The sequence below is a fragment of the Gasterosteus aculeatus genome, chromosome 4 (genome assembly GCF_964276395.1).
Source record: "Gasterosteus aculeatus chromosome 4, fGasAcu3.hap1.1, whole genome shotgun sequence".
Lineage (NCBI taxonomy): Eukaryota > Metazoa > Chordata > Actinopteri > Perciformes > Gasterosteidae > Gasterosteus > Gasterosteus aculeatus.
Window position 1 is genome coordinate 1,222,482 of NC_135691.1, and position 20,285 is coordinate 1,242,766.

General features: G+C 48.5%; 1 protein-coding gene across 1 annotated transcript in view; it reads right to left on the reverse strand.

Annotated features, from left to right (window-relative positions):
- slit3 (slit homolog 3 (Drosophila)) overlaps window positions 1-20,285 on the reverse strand; it is a 148,405-nt gene that overhangs the window by 118,150 nt on the left and 9,970 nt on the right. The window contains exons 3-5 of the mRNA XM_078101703.1: window positions 20,072-20,143; window positions 15,596-15,667; window positions 13,386-13,457 (exon numbers count right to left, since the gene is read on the reverse strand). Of these exons, the coding sequence (XP_077957829.1) occupies window positions 13,386-13,457; window positions 15,596-15,667; window positions 20,072-20,143 (216 nt within the window). The remainder of the gene's footprint in view (window positions 1-13,385; window positions 13,458-15,595; window positions 15,668-20,071; window positions 20,144-20,285) is intronic.

Sequence of the window (20,285 nt, forward strand, 5' to 3'; positions counted from 1 at the left end):
CGGCAATGAGCAACATTGAAACGGTTCCCCTTCTAAATAAAGGACGGCATAAAAAATAAATTTGGTGTTTAATATCCAAGACAACGGTCATTTTGGAAGAGACGCAGAGAGGAGTGATGCTCGGTTTTACCTCAACCTGGAAATGTTCAGGGATCAGATTGTGCAGCATTTCAAATCCATCGAGTGGTTTATTAATAATCTCAATAAATTTGGGGATACAAATATTCAATCTAAAAGCAAGCTCCTTGTCTGATCCACCAACATCTCACATGCATCTCTCACCCCTTCTTTCTATGGATAAACATACTGTAATCGTCTGTTTTATCATCAGGAATGCAGATTTCTTTGTAGAAAGGAGAGTAAACCCAAAGGGGAAGTTGGGACATAACACGGCCCACCGTGAGCTCGCTGCACAACAACATGTGTTTGTTCTAATGTTGCGCTGCTTACTCATCGTAGGAACATTACGTTGATCCCCTCCAACAGACGGGACACCTTCCCTGAAACAAGGTGACCACATGCCCTGCAGACTCCTGGATGCACCTCCATGTGCTCGCCGTGTGTGGGTTCACTTGTCTTAAAACACTACAAAGACGGCCTAATGGACGCCACATGTGTGTGTGTGTGTGTGTGTGAGTGTGTGTGACTCAGGCTGGCTTCGCTCTGCAAATATGGAAGAAATGCAAAATATGCCAGAGAGAGATAGTAGCAGATGCACAGTTGATAAGGACGCAAGGACCCTGATAACTGAAACTAAAAGACAACTCTTGTTTTCACGTGTTCAACATGTTGATCCAACAGGTTTATTTAACTGTTTGTTTAACTGTTTATTCAACTGTTTATTCAAGAGGCTGCTGGTCAATGTTCTTCTTTGGAGTGCGAAGCCCGACTCTGAGCGGTGATGTCATCGGCTATGACTGCATGCGCAGTCTGCCAGACCGGCGTGTGTCCTCGGCCTGCGGCTGGCACGAGCCATTGTGGTGTGAGGAACACGCACACACACACACACACCTGCATGCATGTTGGCAGGATCATTGAGCACCTTGTCAGTGAGGTGGCATGTGTGTGTGTGTGTGTGTGTGTGTGTAGACGTGGTCGTGCTCTTGTCGGCCAACAGCTCCTCAGCAGTGTGTCCGACACCTTGTAAAGAACAGACGCTGTCTCCGCTTTTTCCCACAAAATCGTCTTTCCCTCCCAAACGGCGTCATAAAAGCTGCGACACGAGTCCGGCGGTTTGATCCCCACCCGTCGTGGTCGTAGGTTCCATTCATTCATTTCATTTCCTCCACACTATCACGGTGACGCTGCGCATCCCGATGGAGGCCTTCGCCTCCCGAATATCTCAAGTTGTGCGATTCACAAAGCGAAACATGCTGGAAACCCGAGGGAGCGAGCGGCCTCTCTCCCCGCCGTGGTCACATGATTTCATTTTAAGTGGCTGCCGCTGATGACTCACTGACACTAGAATGCCGCGCGCGGCTCCTCTAAGTGCTACTAGATCCCCCCGGTTGGTGTCGATCCGGCCATTGATCCTCTCACGGAGGATGTGAAGCAGTCGGGTACCAGAAGCGCAGCCGAGGGGCGGCCGGTGACATCATCCCCTAAGTGACCACTTGAAAGAGGCCTCCGGGCCGCCGCCTCCGGGCTCCGACTTCAGTAGCGCCCGGCGCCGCGTGACGCCTGTGGCCGTTTATTCAGCTCGGCCTGCTGATGATACGAACGTCTCTCTCTGCTGATCCGCCCCGTGTGCTTCTGGCTATCGGCCGGATCAAGAATCTGTTTAATGCAGGAATAAGAGATGATAGAAACCAGCCTCCCGCTGGAGGCCGTGTGAACGTGTGATTCGTGTCATCAGCTGATTACGTCACATGTTCTGCGCTCAGTGGGTCGAGTCACAGCGGTTGACCTCTTGGTTTGGATTGAAATGCCTCCGTATTGTTTTAGGGATAAAAGCTAAATGCAACTCGTTCTTCCACAACGTCATGTGTTCTTTTTATGTGGAAACAAACTCCGTCTCCTCGGCTCAGACTTACAATAAAAAGGAATGGATCCAAAATGGGACTTTCTCTCCCCTCACTGTGGGACGTGTCAGTGGACTCCATCTCTTCATCGCTCTTCTCCTCCTCCTCAGTGTGTCGGTAGCGTTCATTTTTCCTCTTTCTTCTCCTCTCGGTATGCGTCCATCTCCACAGTTTATTTCTCTTTTGTCAGTGTTGCTAACTGCAGCCGGCGGTTTATTGATGTTTTTGGTGAGAAAAACTTTTCCACACATCAAACATCCGTCGGCCGTCATCTCCATCATCTCCTGCTGGCACTTGATATTTATTTTTCATTCTCCTTCTCTCACTGATGTCCTTTTGCTTTGTGGGCTGAATGGAGACCTTCACAAGCATGAATATCATGAAAGTAAATAAGTACTGTTATTTTCACGAAAAAAGGGATTTTTCATCTACTTTTGGAATTATTACTCATAACCACACACACACATATATCACTACCTATTTAGGCTGTAACAAAGCTAACTTCTACCACTTAATAGTGCACATAATGAGTGTTTATTCCAGTTTGCTCCAACACAAGGTTTCCATTTAGTTCTAAATATAATGAACAATCTGCTATGTGGTTGTGGTTAAAAACAGAATAATCGACTTTGAGCTGAAAATAAAAGTTGCTCTCCCAGAGTGCATTTTGTTCCTGTCACACGTTGGTTTTATTGTTTTACTCAGCGATCTCTTCACCGCGTTCTGTATCCTAGACAGCATGCGGCTTCAGCAAAACCATAACACCATTTAACCTGGAGGAGACGCCAATATCAGAACTAGACAAGCTGATGGACGAGCAGCAAAAGCCCCCGGTGTAGTTTGTGTCTCGTAGCTTAGTCCCGACGCGGCGGCACACTTTCACAAGAGATGATGTCACAATGGGGCAGCGGCACAAATGTAGAGATAATCTGTGGCGGCTGGACGTGAAAGCGTCCATTGTTTGCACGGCCGACTCGGTGGCCTCAAGCAGCGCAGCTACTGATTAGCGGGTAGGCCGCTGGAGCCGCTGGTCTCTGAGTGGGACGGGCACGCCGAGGCTGCCACAGGGCCCCGGGTCACAGGACCGCGGGGGTCACACCGCAGGGTCACAAGGCCGCAGGGTCACACCAGCAGTGCGACGCTGGACTACAAAGTTACCAAAACCCAGTGCGCACAAACGTTGTCTTCCTGGGCCTCTGAGGCCTTTTCCTGAACGCTGCGTTCGTTCAGCTTCTGTTTCCGTTCACACTTCACATTCAGCATCGATAGCGTTGCTCATGACGTTGAATGAATGTAATAAATAACCAGCTGACTTTAGGTAACAACACAGCGTGTGTCTTTGCACTAGAAGTGAGATCAGGCTTCAAAAGCAGATGAACGAACACAATCACGAAGCTCGGCCGTCTTATGGGATGAGTGCGTGACAGGAACCTTCCCTCATGTACAAAATGTGGAGGAAGAGAAAGAAAAGAAAAGTTAAGAAGATCCGAGCGGAAAGAGCAGAGAGGTTTCCTCTTTCTCTGTTTGAACGTAGGACGCACATTCCTGCTGCACTTGTTTAGTTCACACAAACACACAGCGACGCCCGCGCACATTCTCACCCGGGAGAAGAATTCACAAGCCAAACAAGATAAACCCTTTTGTTTGTAACTCGATTTGAACAACGTACACAAGCTGTCACGGCGTTTTAGGATCTCTAATTATCTTTTCCGACCTTAAAATAACTCAAGTCATCTTTTCATTTTGCTCTCCTGACAAAATGTGCCTTTCTCCCACTGCAGTGTGCCTTTATTTGGGTACCGATTCCGAATATCTTCTTATATGCCAGATAATTGATGATAGGATTTAGAATAGATATGAAACGGAGCTATTTTAAAGTTGAAATTGCTGCGTTTGAGTTCAACAGGTGGAGCCCGACTGTTACGTAAAACCATCAGGAAAGTAGTTTCTCTTTTAGAGATGGAGGGACAGAAAGGTGGCGAGAGAGAGAGAATGTGCACACTGTGAGTCTGTGTGGTGTATAAATACATCGCTGCAGGTTTTAAGTGGCTTTGCGGTGTTCTGTATTTAGAGGAGGCCTCTCTCCCATTCATGTGGCTCTCTCTCTCCCTGCCGAGTCCTTCCATCGCTCTGCATCCTCCATCGCTCCATCACACAATCCCAGGATTGGAAATACTGTACAACCCTCTGCTTCGTCCGCCGTCACGCATTTCGCAACAGGTCAAAGGTTAGATCGCCTTGGAGTCGGTTGACCTTTAGAGGGGTTTACAGTCCTGTTCTCTCGACCACTACACCGCCGTGAATGCACAACCTTCAGGGTCGGTGGCAACGCGTTCTTCTCCTTTGTTGCAATGACAGTAAACACGTTGCTTCCTCGGTCCGTTCATCGGGTCTCTGGAGCGCCACTGGAGGGCTCCGCCCCCCCCCCCCCCCCCCCCCCCGCTGATGCGGCTCGGACCCCGGTGGTCGTGTGTCTAAAGGGCCTTAGAGAATCCTGCTAAATGTGCATTATTCCTAAAATAACAATGTGCGGCTCAGTGCGTACCGTAAATATCAATGTATCGCACGTGTAATTGTCAAAGTCAGCGTGACACGAATTCCTCCATCGATCATTTCTCGTAGACTTCTGACATTTTGGAGAACTTTGAGCTTCTAGTTTTGTTGTGTAAACTCATCCAGGATATTTGCAGCCACTCGGCGAGGTGACACACAGCGCTGGATTCCGTTTAGAGGCCTTGTTGAAGCTGCCAGGCCTTTTTGTTTGCACTGTTTATTCTAACGTTGCAGCCTCAATATGGACATGATTTAGTGCTGTTTAAATGTTGCATGTAGCAGCTTATGTTCGTTAGTTTTGCTGTTGACTCATGCTGTTGTGCATAAAAACTTCCAGCTCCGAGTCTTTGTCTCTAGCACGTTATATCATGGTGCTGTAATGACAAACAGGCCGACTGCCGCTCACTGCAGTGAACAAATAAAGTGTATTTTAGATCATATACGAGCAGCATTCTATGCCAGAATGATAATAAAAGGTGTAACACATGAAGATAAGATGTTTAGCTAAAGCTATTAAATGGACATCTAAAGGGCATTAAAGAAAGAAAAAAGAAACATTTAAAAACAACTTAAAAGAGTGAAATGAACTGTATGAAAAACAAACTGAAGTAGAAGAAAAGAAGCAACCTCACGTTCCCTCCGTTTGTTCTGGATGCATGTGTAGCTCATCAGAAATGAAAGCTGCTCCTGCGTGTTTGGTTGTGTATCAGCGACAGAGAGCAGACCCGGCACAAGCGACCTGGGAGGTCTGGACGGTCCATAACTTAGATCTGAAACGTGAGAACTTTGGCCCTCAGACCTCAGGCATTTATTAACCAAGAGCATCTATTTTTTTTTCTCATTTTTCAAGAGAATTAGTCAGTTCTTGAATGTGACGAACCATCATCACCTGCGTTATGAGGGTTTGTCTATAATCTGAGCCGGAGGGGGATTTCAGACATGGGGTTATTATAAAGAGCAGAGGCCCTGGAACGGAGCCTTGGGGATCTCCAAAGGCCAATGTTCTACACAAAGTCAATCACACAGGGTCTAAACCAGTTTGCCACTGGGCCAGAAGGTCCTACAACGCTTCTCCAGTCCGTCAGGAAACATGTGGAACTGGAGCACCGCTCCTCGTCGCATGCAATCGTTATTCAATCATTCCTCAGCGGAACGCAATCACTACTTTGTTTAGTGTGATTTCAATGCACACAGTCGTTATAGTGTTAAACCAAGAGACACACCTCCAGAGGAAAACATTTCAGCAACTACTTGTTTACATTTTTTCATCAGCTGAGAAACACTTGCGTCACATGATGAAAGCACGAAGGTGTTCTTATGACAGCGAGACGGATGAGGAGCGAAGGAAAGAGCGACAGAACTGGTTTGTGTTTGTTTGTGTCTCTCCACAGTAGGTCGCACATCTGCAGTGTTTCTGTTACTGTGAGTGTGTGTGTGTGTGTGACAGTTGGATACAGACAGTGTTTGTGGGTAATACCGTGTGTGTGCGTGCTTGTGTGTGAGTGTGTTTGTGCGACTGATTGCACCAGAGCAACAATAACAGTTTGAGTTCATTTGTAACAATCAGACTTTTCTTAAACAGCATAAATCACACGTCTAACTGCTGACAAGCACACATTCACAAGTAGGCCCAAACCTCTCTGGACACCAACATGTGTCTGTGTGTGTGTGTGTGTGTGTGTGTGTGTGTGTGTGTGTGTGACATTAGCCAGCTCCAACCGTGTCGTCCTGAGCAGCCATGCTGATGGTCAGAAATGCGTTTAATGGCTATTTCGACCTCCCACAACGTCGCACACACACAGACACACACGTGATTCACGGCGTTCCCTCAGAAAATCATTCTGCGATAGCAAAATGTGAAGTATAGTCACGGTGTAAAACAGCGCGTTCATAAACGTCAGCTGGCGATATAAAACTATAAAAATACGGTTGAATGGAGCTTATAACGACCTGATTGCTTCCCGTGATCCGTGTGTGTGATCTGCATACGTTTGCATTTCTTCTGCTGTGGTGCCAAAGACGTTACCAGCAGACGAGACCTGCGGCGCATGAAAGTGCATCGACCTTAAATCACTCAGTACCAGACCTGACGAGGCGCCTGTCCGTCTTCACCGCGCTGATCACGGAAATCGAAGCCAACGTTGTTACGAGGCGACGACTTCGAAGTCGCGCGCATTGACTCGTGACATCAGGCCACTTGTGAGCTTCCCCCGTCGCCCGGTGAGACAGTGAACGCTTATTCTACAAACCTGAGCGACGCTGAGCGACTCCCACGGGCGTCCTGCTACAGAAGACACATGTCCTGGAATATGTCAACGTGTTCCTAAACATTTCGGCACTCGATTGATGCGGAGCGTAAAGTGTCACGTAACTCCACAGGTTCATGTGTTCACCTACGACGAGAACGAGGCCTCTGACCACATGATTAACAGTTACACCAAACTAATCAACAACACACGCTTTTACTGCTGAAACACACACACGCGAACGCACACACGATAGTTGCCAGTTTTTTAAAACATCCTTTGGGGAAAATAAAGCATCTAAAATGAGAGGCAGACTATTAGACTGTTCTGTAAAAAATAAAAAAAAGAATAAGAGTCAGAATCGACTTTTTCTCTCCCTTCATACGAAATGAACAGGCTTGTTTTTCTCTTCCCCCTCCTCCTCTTCTTCTCTTCTCCATCCATCTCCTCTTCCTCCTCATGCCCCCTCCCCTCCTCCTCTCCTTCACTTCTCTTCTCCTCCTTCTCCTCCTTCTCCTTGGGCTCCTTGGAGCCAGGTCTGTTTTTCATTAGCCTTCTCATGTTAAGCTAAATTGTGATTAAACAAACAGTGTGAGTGCGTTTGGCCCGGAATCAAGTTAGCCTCTCACACACACACACACACACACACACACACACACACACACACACAGAAATATAAGTAGACATGTATAAACAAATGCACGACGTACACAAACATGTAAGCAAATATGTAGATGCAAATAGAGACATAAATGACTGAACTATGTATATATCATATAGAATGCATAAGACGCATGGATATATATTATATATATTAATATATACAACTATTACACACATTAAGACGTGCGACAGCAATCACAATCAAGCCCATAGTAAGCATGTGGTGTCTGAACACGTTTACCTATTCAAGAAAGTTTCTACTGTTTGTACTCGCAGCGCCGAGGCCGCTTCCGCCTCCAGTTCACCTTTATTTGTGAGGTCAGGCTCCCACACGCAGCGTCTCTGCTATTTCACTGAAAGCCAATAAAATGTCATTGCAGCGAAGAAGAAAAGAAGCAAAACTCAACGAGCACTTCATAGGACGTGCCCTGCAGCGAGCTAGCCTGCTAGCTGCTAAAGGCTAAAGGGGGAAAGGTGTTGCAGACAGCGTTCACAGCACATTTTAAAAACAACACGTCGTTCAATACACATTTTCATTTCCACTGCGGAAATAATAATGTCGGTGGAGCAACAATTGTGACTGTGAGAGCCGAATATCTGCGCGAGTCAATGTCAGCGCCAAAGCAAGAGGAAGGTGCCGGATGTTCAACGCGTCACACGTATGTGGCCTTTGTGTGCATGTTGTCAAGCATGAGCGTAAAGTCACGTATGAAACTTTTCCATACATGATCTTTCTGTCTCGCTTGCTCTCCCCCCTCTCTCTCTCTCTGTCTCTCTCTCGGTTCCTGGTGTCTATGCAGCATGTATTTATCTAAATGTGTCTTGGGACAAAATCACACTGCCGCCTGGGATGTGGGAAACACACACAAACACACAAACGCACACACTCACTCACACACAAGCTGCTAAGAGCAGTCTTATTTTAGAGGAGCTCTGGTCAGGTTTTGTAAGAGTACCTTACCTTCCCCCACATACAAGTGAATTGCACCGTGGGTCCTTTGGTGCAGCTGCACCGTGGAACCTACGGGCCACCTGGTGCAGCTCCATTCCAGAACGCCTCCTGCCATTTTATCCTACCGCCATATTTTCCCTTAGTTTTAGGAACAATTTATGGGTTAAAGACGAAATCTAAGCAGGATTAATAAACGGAAATCACATCGGCTCTGTGGTGCAGCTGCTTGTCAGACCCGAACAGCCTTGTGGTGCAGCTGTGTACCTTGGTTTGGACTTCTGAGTCATGTTTAATTATTAGGAAGTTCTGTTGTGGGTGTGTGGTTTGGTATTAAGTCTGCAGTGCACACACAAGCACGCACGTACACCCCAACACACTTCAACCGACACACAACCACAATTTTGCATCCAGAGCCTGTGGTGTTGAATCAGCGGGAGAGGTGGCGTGAGAGAGAGAGAGAGAGAGAGATGTACTGGTGTGTGCGTCTTTGAGTGTGTGTGTGTGTGTGTGTGTGTGTGTGTGTGTGTGTGGTGGGGATACAACCAGTGGCGTGAAAACCAAACAAAGGGCCCGGAGCCAATTGACAAGACAACAATCGCTCAGCGGCTGACGGCAATACAAACACACACACACAGACAGACACACACAGACTCAGGCAGTCTATGTCACCCGGACCCCTCCAGATCCTTCCCACCAATCGGCACAGCGGCCGTCGCCTGCCGCAGCCAATCAGTGGAGGCGGCAGCGGAGAACGCCCACTTCCTGTAACACAAGTCGCAACATTCCAGCAGGTAAACTATCGCAGTCGTCTCCAAATGGACAATTAGGCAAGATTAAAGGCAACGTCCTCGTCTCTCTCCATTAAGTTAATTGGGAGGAAAAGCCGTCTCATATGACGTCCCACCCCCCCCTCCCCCCTTCAGCTTTCCCTCCCCCTCTCATTCCTCTCGCTGCCCTTTCCCGGCTCAACCAGCACAGTTGTATTTACAGCAACTGAGGAAGGTCCACACTCACATCTGGAGGCTCCACCGAACCATCCGGAGGTCAAGTGCCTTGCTCAAGGGTAACCTAATGGTGCAGAGCATGTCTCACTACCGTCCACCCGTCGGTGCAAAGGGTTTGAACTGGCAACCCTCCAGGTTGCGTTGACTGTTGCATCCTTCCGCTACGTTTCCGTCCTGCTCTTTCTGACTTCCTCCCCTGTGCTCCCTGCCTTTGGAGACGCTCCGCAGGAACTTGTGCGATGCTGTTGTCTCATTGTGAGTGAGCATCAACCATCAGTCTCAAGGACACTTTGATTGGATAAAACCCTTCATCGCGTCCCCCTGGAGAGGAACTCGCTTCTCTGTCCATCGCACCTCCAAGTGAAGCTTTTATGCTGCTGCTGTTCCTGTTGTGATGCCTTTTATGGGACTGGAAACTATACAAAAAGTGTGTTAGAAACTCTAATCTGATGGAAATCAGTTTATTTGTATTGTTTATGGGAACATTTTGTATTGAAGTTTTTATATTTTCTTACAATGCGGCATAAAAAAAAGCAAAGTTTTCGAATAACAATTGTTATGTCATATTTCTAGTCGCTCCTCCCTCCTTTCATGCAAACCCATCAACTGTAACATGAGCTGATTTAATGGGGGAGAATGATGAAGAATGAACACACACACACACACACATTTACAGGCAGACACACACTAACTACCGGAGCAGAAAGTGAAGGTAACAGGATGAGGCTCATTCTGGGTCAGTGTTATTAGTCAGGAGACTAAACCATCACGTCCCTGCGGAGTAAACCTCCCTGATACACCGACGACACGCACTCACACAACGACACACACACACTCCGACGACACGCACTCACACAACGACACATACACACTCCGACGTCACGCACTCACACGACACGCACACACACTCCGACGTCACGCACTCACACAACGACACACACCCACTCCGACGACACGCACTCACACGACACGCACACACACTCCGACGTCACGCACTCACACGACACGCACACACACTCCGACGTCACGCACTCACACGACACGCACTCACACGACGAGCCGCCGTGGTCCTGTTGCTTTTTGAACCAGAAAGTAATTTCTCTTCGAGTAAATGTATTCTAGTCATGGCTTTGTCAGAGTGTGTGTGTGTGTGTGTGTGTGTGTGTCTGGGTGTGTGTGTGTGTGTGTGTGTGTGTGTGTGTGTGTGTGTGTCTGGGTGCATATGCAGCGAGACCACAGTCTCTGCACACTGTGGGGGGGAAGCGACCACAGACTGCACACACTGTAACCCACAGACTCCAGTCCGGCGATCCTTCTATCTCGCCATCCCGATCTCTGTTTGTGCCCCCGACCCCCCGACCCCCTGTAATGTCCCATGGGGGTCACCAGGAGTCCAATCCCTTCATCCATTGACCTGCTCCCTTCTCCTCCTCCACCAGCATCCTTTCATCTGCCCATCTCCCTCCTTCCCACGACCTCCCAATACCCATGATGCATCTGTCCTTGTCGCCTCGCCATCTGCAGGTACTGCTCCATCCATCCCACATTTTGCAATTAGAAACAAAAGGCAACCTCTTCGATACTACGAATGGTTCGCTTCCTTCCTCTCTGCAGGATCCAGGACTCCTGCAGGACTAAACCCTATTATGCAGCCCGATGCCTGTCGCCCACCTCAGGAGCAGAACACCTAACAAAAGCCCTCTTTCCCTTGATGCTGGTCCAGCTCCTTCCCTCCGCCCCGTCTCCAGACCTCAGACCACAGGCCTTTAATAGGAGGGTTAGGAGGTAATTCCTATCGCACTGCCATCGTTTAATATCCAACCCAGGCTGACGGAGAGGAAGGTTACGAACCCAAACCAGAAAGCCGCCAGCAGACCTCCCCGTCTCCTCCCTCCTGCTGTGACCCCCTCCTTCGCCCCCCCCCCGAAACCTTCGCTTTACTCACACATGTCCGGTCCTCCTGTCTTTCTATCTCAGACGCCCTCTCAGACCTCACTACGCTACCGACCACTTCCTCTATTCGCAGAAAAACCCAGCGCGGAAGGGAAGAGGGCGCCAAAAAAAGAAAAATAATGAAGAGCAAGAGGAAACTCTAAACACTGTAATTTAGATTGTGCTGATGGCAAAGCGGGGACATAAAGAACATGAGATTTATAATGTTAAGTTTGGAACAGCTTCCTGCTTTCCACTACTGAGATGTCTGAGAGCTCCAGGGATCCACAAGGAGCCGGCGATGAATAAGAGCCACCGAGAACAACTACGGGTTTTATAGAACGGTGATCCAGGCGGGGGAGGGAATAAGGTTGTCACTCAAGAAGAACACGAGAAAAGGTTGGAAACAAGAAGTAAACACACACTGTGTGTGTGTGTCCTTCTTGTTCACACCAGAGGGTTTTGGACTCTTTGCTTTCGGCGAGCAACACTAAATAAATGCAGCCATGAATCTCACTCATCACCGCGACGTCCGTAAAACGGGTTTCACGCTGTTCCCCCCCGCGGAGAAGATCTCACCGTATGTGGCCTTTCTGCCAGAACACATTAGGAAAATATACCTTATTGTAATCACCATAAACCACCAACAGTATTTGCCTGTTGTAACTGGTCCCTTAGTGTGTTTCAAAGTAAAAGTCTCAATTTCTCAAAGTGTATTTCCAGCCTAAGGAGCCTAAATGTTCCTTTTCTTTGGACGAGAGCCATGTTTCACAACATGTCCACTTTTCAGGATATAATTAGTGTAAATTTAGATGTTTACGGTGTCAGAGTTTCATATTAACATGTGTCAAAATCTGCTCACAGAAGCATCTCTGACATGCAGCATAATCAGACGTTACCCACCAACAACCAGGCTTTGGCGCTTTGAACCCCGGAGGACATGTTCAGACTTTCTGAGGACACTTATTATGACACAGCGTGGAAGCTGTCCGTCCCTGTGAGGGACGTGACCTTCCAGCGTTACAGACCTACTATGTTCCATCCAAAAGGCATCCATCTGTGACACCTTTTCCCTTTTGTGGCTCCACTCGTCTGTTTTATCTCATAAACAGCTACAACTTCAATTATGCCAAAAACTCCAAAAAAAAGACCATTCATAGAATAATATTTTAAAAAGGAAAATTAAAGTAGCTTACAAGGCGTTCTGCCTCATGGAAAGTTTATAAAAGTGGGTGAGAGAAGTGAGAGGTTCAATGTCCCAGCGCTGGTATTCCCTCTCCCAACACACACACACACACACACACACACACACACACATCGATATGGTGCATGCATGCACACACTAGGAAACACGTGTTAAATAAGCTGAAGCAAGCATAAAAAAAGACTGCAGACACAAGCAGTTAAAAGCTAACATGCACCAGAGGAAAACACACACACACACACACACACGCACACATAGTGTGTGGCTTCAGCTTGAAGGCAACAAAAAGGGCCATAAGGTTTAGAAAGGACCTTCAACCAAAGGAGAAGACGTATAGAAAACCCCAGTGCAAACAAGTGCAGAAGGAAAGGGCACATGGGAGGAAACAGAGAGAGGGAGGGAGGAAGGGAGGGAGGGAGCGAGGACCTGGGAGTGGGAGACGGGTAAACCAACCATTCTCTACATCAGTATGACATCTTCTCTCTGGGAAAACTCCATATTCCGGAATAAAAATTCATCAAAGCTCCAACCAAAACATCCACCCCAGACACACACACACACACACACACACACACACACACACACACACACACACACACACACTGCTTCTCACCTCCCCGCAGGAGCACAGAGCGGCACTGTGACACCTGGCGCAGGACTTGAACCCTCAACCCGCATATAAGTTCTGACATCGCACCGTGGTCGTGTTTTCAAGTGGATCGTGTAACACATCAAACAAAGACCAGAGAGAGGGAGAGGGATGGGGGAGGGAGGGAGAGGAAGGTGTAAAATGCAGACAGGTGTACTCACAGTCGTCCTAGTTTGGGGTTGGACTGGAACAGAAGTTCTGGGAGAAACTGCAGTTTGTTTCTGTTCAGGCGCCTGTGAGCCGAGAGGAGAAACACACCCATTAAAAAGGTTCCTGAACGCCTCGTGATGCTCAACAGAGAAACCTCAGCATCACAAACTCATAAATCGGTCCCGGCCCTCGTGTTGACTGAACTATCGGCTGCCAGGCGACCGGGTCGCCCTGAAGGTCAGCGGCTGGCTGCCGGGTCAAAGGTCAAACCGCTGGGAGAGTGGGCGTGGTTTCCTGCGATGACGCCCTGCAGGTTGTGCTGTGTGCGCGTGTCACAGGTCACGGTCCTGTAAGCTCTCTACAGGCCGTCATCCCCTCGCGTGCTTTGACCCGCCAGCGAACGTCTGGCTCCTCTGAAGCTGCGTTCACTTCTCAGCACACGAGGGTATATTTTGTCACTTAATGGAGAGATGTGATCACATGCACATCTGGGGAGAAGAAGTCCCCGTCCCCCCCCAATGAAAAGGACTCATCCGTCCTGCAATCGGTCCAGATAAACAAGCAGTGTCAGATGTTTGCAGCCGATGTAAACAGGCCCACATCTGTTCTTCACAATAAGACTCTTCACATCCAATAAGTGTTTATTCACGACATGAGCAGAGGCCGAATGAGGGTCCTTATTGTTAAACGTGCCTTCAGACCGACGGTGAAGGCCACTCGGTGTCGTGCATGAACCCGTCCTCTCGACCTGCACGTACATCACAGCGAGTCAGCGTGCACACATGAGACTGAAGCCTTTTATTAACGCAAACTCATTTTTTTTGTTTCTCAAACAATATGAAAGGAAAGCCGCCCTCCTTCCTTCCTGCGGGTCACTAACGGAACACCATTGTTTGCTCGAGCAGGTTGAACCCGGCGTGAAAATGAAGACGTGCCCGTCGTCATTTACGAGGGAACGACGGAGGTCGGCCTACAAGGCAGACACGCGTGTGCGTCCGTGTGCGTCCGCGTGGAGGAGGACGCAGCAGACACATTGAGGACAGCGTGCGTGGAGGGAGTGAACGTGTTATCAAGCTCCCGAAGCCTTTGGCTGATAGACGAGGCGCGGAGGGGAAGAGGCGAAGAAAAGGAGGACGGCGGGGTCACGGGGGGGTCACGGTGGGGGGTCACAGGCGGGGTCACGTGGTAGAATCTGTTCTGGAGACGACACAGACACAAACCTTTTAGCCCCTGCGATGGTGATAAGGAGAGAGCCCGACTTTCACTTCCCCTCGCACCAACGGAAAAGAGAGCTGCGGCCCAAAAAGACCCCCCCCCCCACCACCCCCCCCTCCCCCCTCCCTCCATTAGCAACAACCGAGCCGCGGTCGCTGGAAAGAACCGCCGGTACCGAAGAGAAGCGCCTGATCGGCTGCTGCTGCAGTCATGAGTCACTTTGACATGTTCGCTCATAAAACAGTGCTTTAAGAGAAGAATCCTTTGTGTGCTAATGACGAGTTCCTTCTGCTCGGGAACCAAATCCACGGCCACTGCGTTCTCGAAATTTGGAAAACGATCCGCGATTCGTCAGAAGCCCAGTGAGGTCCAGCAGGGAGGGAACTAATCCAGAGACACAGTCAGGAAAACAACGTTGCCGTTTCAGATGATCTGTGTTGGATTCATTGGTTCAATGGTGAGACGACCTTATAATTCTCGCCCCAGAAGACCAGCTGAGCTGCACCTTTCCTACACTGTGACGCTACAAATCCCGCGACCTCTCACCCCTAAACTTTCACCCCGACAGCCGTGACACCAGAGACCCGTCACGTGAGCGTCTCGAAAAAGCCTTTCATTTATTACTGCGGTGAGGAAAAGCACTCCGGGACCCTGCTCATCGTCAGCCGCGCTCAACCTGAGGGGCTTTAGCGTCTCCCTTTGATGGAACGTCGTCCGCGTTCACTTCCACTGATGAGCAGCGTCGGAGCTGCACACCCCCCCCCTTCACCCCTGACCTCTGACCCCTCCTGACGCACACGAGAGCCTCTCACCGGCGAAGCAGCCCCCCTGATGGTTGTGCGATCTCCACGAGGAGAGAAGACGCACAACGTCTTCTCTGATCCAAACTCGCGCAGTCGCGTCGCCGCACATTTTTAAGCGTCCAGGATATTTGGGGCCTTTTTATCGGCCGGTGTCTTTTGTTGAAAACCTGTTCTTTGTTCTTAAACATCAGATGTATACTCACAGTCTCTCCAGCAGCCGCAGGTCTTGGAAGGCTCCTCTCTCCACAACACTGATTTGATTGTCCTCCAGGTGACTACGCGGACGGACACAAAGACACAGAGAAAACAGCATCATCGTATAATTCAACCAACAATGCAGAAACACGAGGACCAGGAGTCGGTCAGAGCAATGAAGGAGATGCATCTCGTCTTCTGGGCAGAGCAAACATAAGCTGCTCGGCAGAAGTAAATAAAGAGATTTCAAACATCCAGAGATATATTTGCACTTTTAAAAAAAATCGCTTGTCTAAACAAGGAGCTGCGATGAAGCAAAGACACGCAGCACTTCACAAATGTCCTCATGTAGTGAGCCAAAACAAACAGTTAGCAACCATCCCTCTTCCACCCCTCACTGGCCTCCATTCCTCTGTCTCCGTCCCCCCGGTGTCCATCCCTTTTGTCTCTCCCATGCTCCGAGTGGGCTGTCATGTTTTTTGGGGGGGATATAAGGTCTTCCAGATGTGAAGAGCAAAGGAGGGAAAACATCTCTGGAGATGCGCATGTTCATGTCTTCTGTCTGAGGACGTTGAGAGCGACATCTCCTGAGTGAGAGGAGGGGGCGAGGACATCCCGAGGACGCCGGGAGAGACGGACGCAGAGGGGAAGGAGACGAGGAGGAGGCGGAGACGGAGGAAACAAGAACTCAAAGAGACGCAGAATGAAGGAGATGGATCGAGCGAGAGGACCATTGAGGGAGGACGATATCTGGCACGACCTCCCTTTAAATTGATGATGTCCTTTCAAATAAAAGGACATCAACATGTCTGTCACAAACACACAGCGGGGCAGCATCATCGGTGAGTTTCAGCCAACGCGCTTGCTTCATTTTCTCCACCCTGGTAGAAGCTTCTCTAGTGAAGCGAAATGAAGACATAACTTTGAGAAGCCACGAGAGTTTATTTGTCCAAATGAGGGATGGACGTCATGCTGGTTCATTCAACGGGGGCCAGAGGATCTGAAACCACACACGGGTGGTTCGTCCCGTCTGTGGCATTCATCACGGAGACAGATGGAGACAGATGGAGACAGATGCTGTCCTGTGTGAAGGCCCTGGAGTATCCTGGAGGTCCCTAACAAGGACAGTGGAGAGCACCATGACGTGGACTCACGTGCTTCACACAGCGGGTGAGACCACGTTCACGCACACGCAGCCAAACGTTCACACTCCAATTTTCACCCACGTCTGAATTTGTTTGGAATTACTCCCTTTGGCTGCCGTGTGGACCTGAAGCTGCCGCAGAATCTACGGCGAAGCAGCACGGAGGCCGAGGCGATTAAAGAGGCCTCGCCTGGTTTACGCGCAACACGCTTGAACAGCAACCAGTCTGATTAGCGCGTTCTAACGAGGCCGGGTGCCACGCCGCCGGATTTTAGCATATTTAGCTCTTCTAGAATGGGAGACGGTGGAGTTCTGAATGCACAGCGAGCCCCTCGAGCAGCTGGGAGCAGACGTCGGGTTTGCTGATATGTTGAATTATTCGTAATGAAAGTCAGGTTTCACATGACTACTAATCACTCATTACTCGCCTGTATACGTTCGCACGCCGCTGAGAAATACTTCTGTCGGCCATTAAGCTTCCCTGGGAAAAAAAAATGTTAGGAGCATTTAACTACATGCAACCGTTTCCCATGGGATGCATGTAAGTGACCGGGAATCCCAGGACTCAACACGACGTGTGTGTGCGTGCGTGTGAGTGCGTGTGTGTGTTTGTGTGTGTGTGCGTGTGTGTGTGTGTGTGTGTGTGTCAGAGAGGGGAAGATATAGAGGTCTGGTAAGTAACAGTAATACCTGCAGATAAGGACAAAGGCCTTTTTCTTTATCCCTATCTATATCATATGTAACAATGTGTGTGTGTGTGTGTGTGTGTGTGTGTGTGTGTGTGTGTGTGTGTTAGGGGGGTCTGTGTACACTTTCTCAGACTATCTTCCCTTTCCCAAGCCGTCTCCTTCCCATTTCTTTAAGAGATTTAAAGCGGGGAAATGTCACAGCAGTTTATTGCCAACCACATGAAACAAGCTGCAGTCCCTCACACACACACACACACACACACACACACACAGACACACTTTCCCCCGGTCCTTCTCAGCCCGTACGGTATACAGACACAAGCTTTATCTCTATTATAGTAGTCAATTTGTACTCACACACAGACACACACGTGAACTTATTTCCACTCCTCAGTGCAGTTTGTGCTGCGAGTGTATTTTTATCTGCTTTAAACAGAGCGAGGAGGGAAGCTGCATGCAGCAAACAGTGATTATAGTTATTATAGGCCTTACGCACACACACACACACACACACACACGCGTTTGAGCCACTTGAGGCCAAACAGTGACAGAGCCCTTGAAGTCAATTAGGAGCTGAGAGGAGACGAGGAGTCGGACGGCTTCTCCTGCTAATACACATAATACGTGTAATATATCTGTGTTTGCTGACAGCTTCATGTGTGCAGCCTTTGTGTTTCTGTTGTCGGTCCGGCTCGGTTGTTTTATTTTCCTTTTGAGGTCTAAAAGACGAAAAACATCTCTGAGCATAAAACGTATGAATCACCAGTTATGACACATCAAGTCCGTTCGGCTCTTTGTGGTATGAAGAGGAGACACAACTACTGTTTTAGACTTTTAAAGTACAATGTGGAAAAATAAAGTATTGATTGATTTCTTTTTTTCTTGTTCTTGCAGTTTAGTATCATGTGCACGACTTCGTACGAATCCCCTCGGAGGAATCTCAAATATCTGTTACAGATTTCTCCTTCAAAGGGTCCTGGTAGCGCTCCATGTCTCCGTATTGCACAACTTATGAAAATTCCGCATTATCTGCTTTCCGAGAGGCGTGGGAGTGATCTGTTCTTTCTCTGTTTCATTTGAAACATTTGTTTCAGCAGTTCGCTCTCTGCGTTCCATCATCTCTGCACCAGCTACACACGTCGTCTTCTGCTCAGAGATTCAACCTCATAAATATGCAGCAATTAGGATTTTCAGACACGGGAATTAACTGCCGCTCTGAATTATGTATTATATTGTATAATAAAGCAAACTGTATTTTCTGCAGGCCTCTCAGGTCGATGCACAGGCATCATCGCTGCAGCACGGCCGACCTTCTGCCGAGAGCAACATGTGAGACTGTGATTCTGCTGCGTGACGCTTTGCTGGCTTCTATAGACAAGTTTCCCGGGCACTTTCGGTTTACTTCCTGTTTCTGCCAAGAACTTCCGGCGCAGGCTGAGTAGTGGTGTAAAAATGGCCTTGGAATGGCAACATTCCACCGAAAATCTGGTTAAAAATGGTGTTTTGACCATTCCCATCCAAGTAAGGTAACATCATGGGCGGACAGCATGTCGATATGTCCCAGCATCACAACATCCAAGATCTTTTCTTATTTTATTGATTCCATGGCGGTGGATGGGAATGCAATTAATAACCTGAAAAGCTCAGAGGCGTTTCAGTACCTCCATTCCGACAAAGTGGGCTGTGTACTTTTACACGATATGATCAACCAAGTCAGTCCGTTAACTATTCAGCGCATAACGCCTGGGTTTTGGTTACCAAGACGGGAGATGTGGAGACTGGAGGCTGTACCTGTAGCCATGCAGCCTTTGCAAAGCAGCGCTTTGGAAGGTACGTTAGCCCATCTTATGCCTGTGTTAAGATGTTTGTATGTATCCGTGTGTTAATATATAACAGAACACGAAGAGTAAGAAAAGGAAAAAGTAATCCCCTCTAGCCTGCCTGCACTAAATGCATTTAACCCTTCAAAGTGCGCACCCCTGACACATCTATTAATATAATATTAAAATGAATATCTATTAAGAGCTTCGGAATGGATAAAGGTATTAACTTACTTTTTTTTCTATGAAAAAGCTGACATTCGTCTGCGTAATAATTAGTAGACTGTGTTGACTTTGAATGATAAGCCTTCCGTTGTAGATGGTGGAAACATTCTCCTTCCCACCAAACATTCAGCAATCGCCACGAGTTGTTGCAACCGTGAACAGCACAATATGTCCCGGAGCCGCGTCGGCGTGTAACACACCCATAGTTTACTTTTTCTGCACGCTAAGAAAACCAAACCAAACCAAAGACCGTAAAAGACGCTGACTCGCTAACCGGAAGTGCTTTGCAGACACAAGCGGAAGTCGTTGGCAGAGTGAAAGGCCAATGGCGGCCCGCCTATTTCACTCAGGAAACTTGTCTATACTGACGTAACATTCACGTCCTGCTGTGAGGCCAAAGATGCTAAGCTACGACATCTGCTTTGAGCCATCTGCAGATGTCAAACCAACACCTCGCTGGTATTCTTCTCTCACACAGACAGAGGGAACAAACAGGGAGCGGGTGAGAATGCAACGTTTGAGGTCTGTAAGCTGTACATGAACCCAATAAGAAACAAACATGGCCGAAGCCAACGAGAGACAAAGTCCCTCCAGAGAGACACTCACAGGATCCTCAGGTTCTTCAGGCCAGAGAAGTCCACTTTGGAGACCCTGGTGATGTTGTTCCTGTTCAAATCCCTGCGGAGAGAAACACAAAAAGGGTTTTTATCATTTATCCTCCTCGCGGCGTCTCCCTCCATCACCACGAGCTTTGTGTGTCTGTGTGTGTTCTCAGTCAAATTAGTCAATGTGTTAACAGGACGGAGCGTGAGAACGGCCC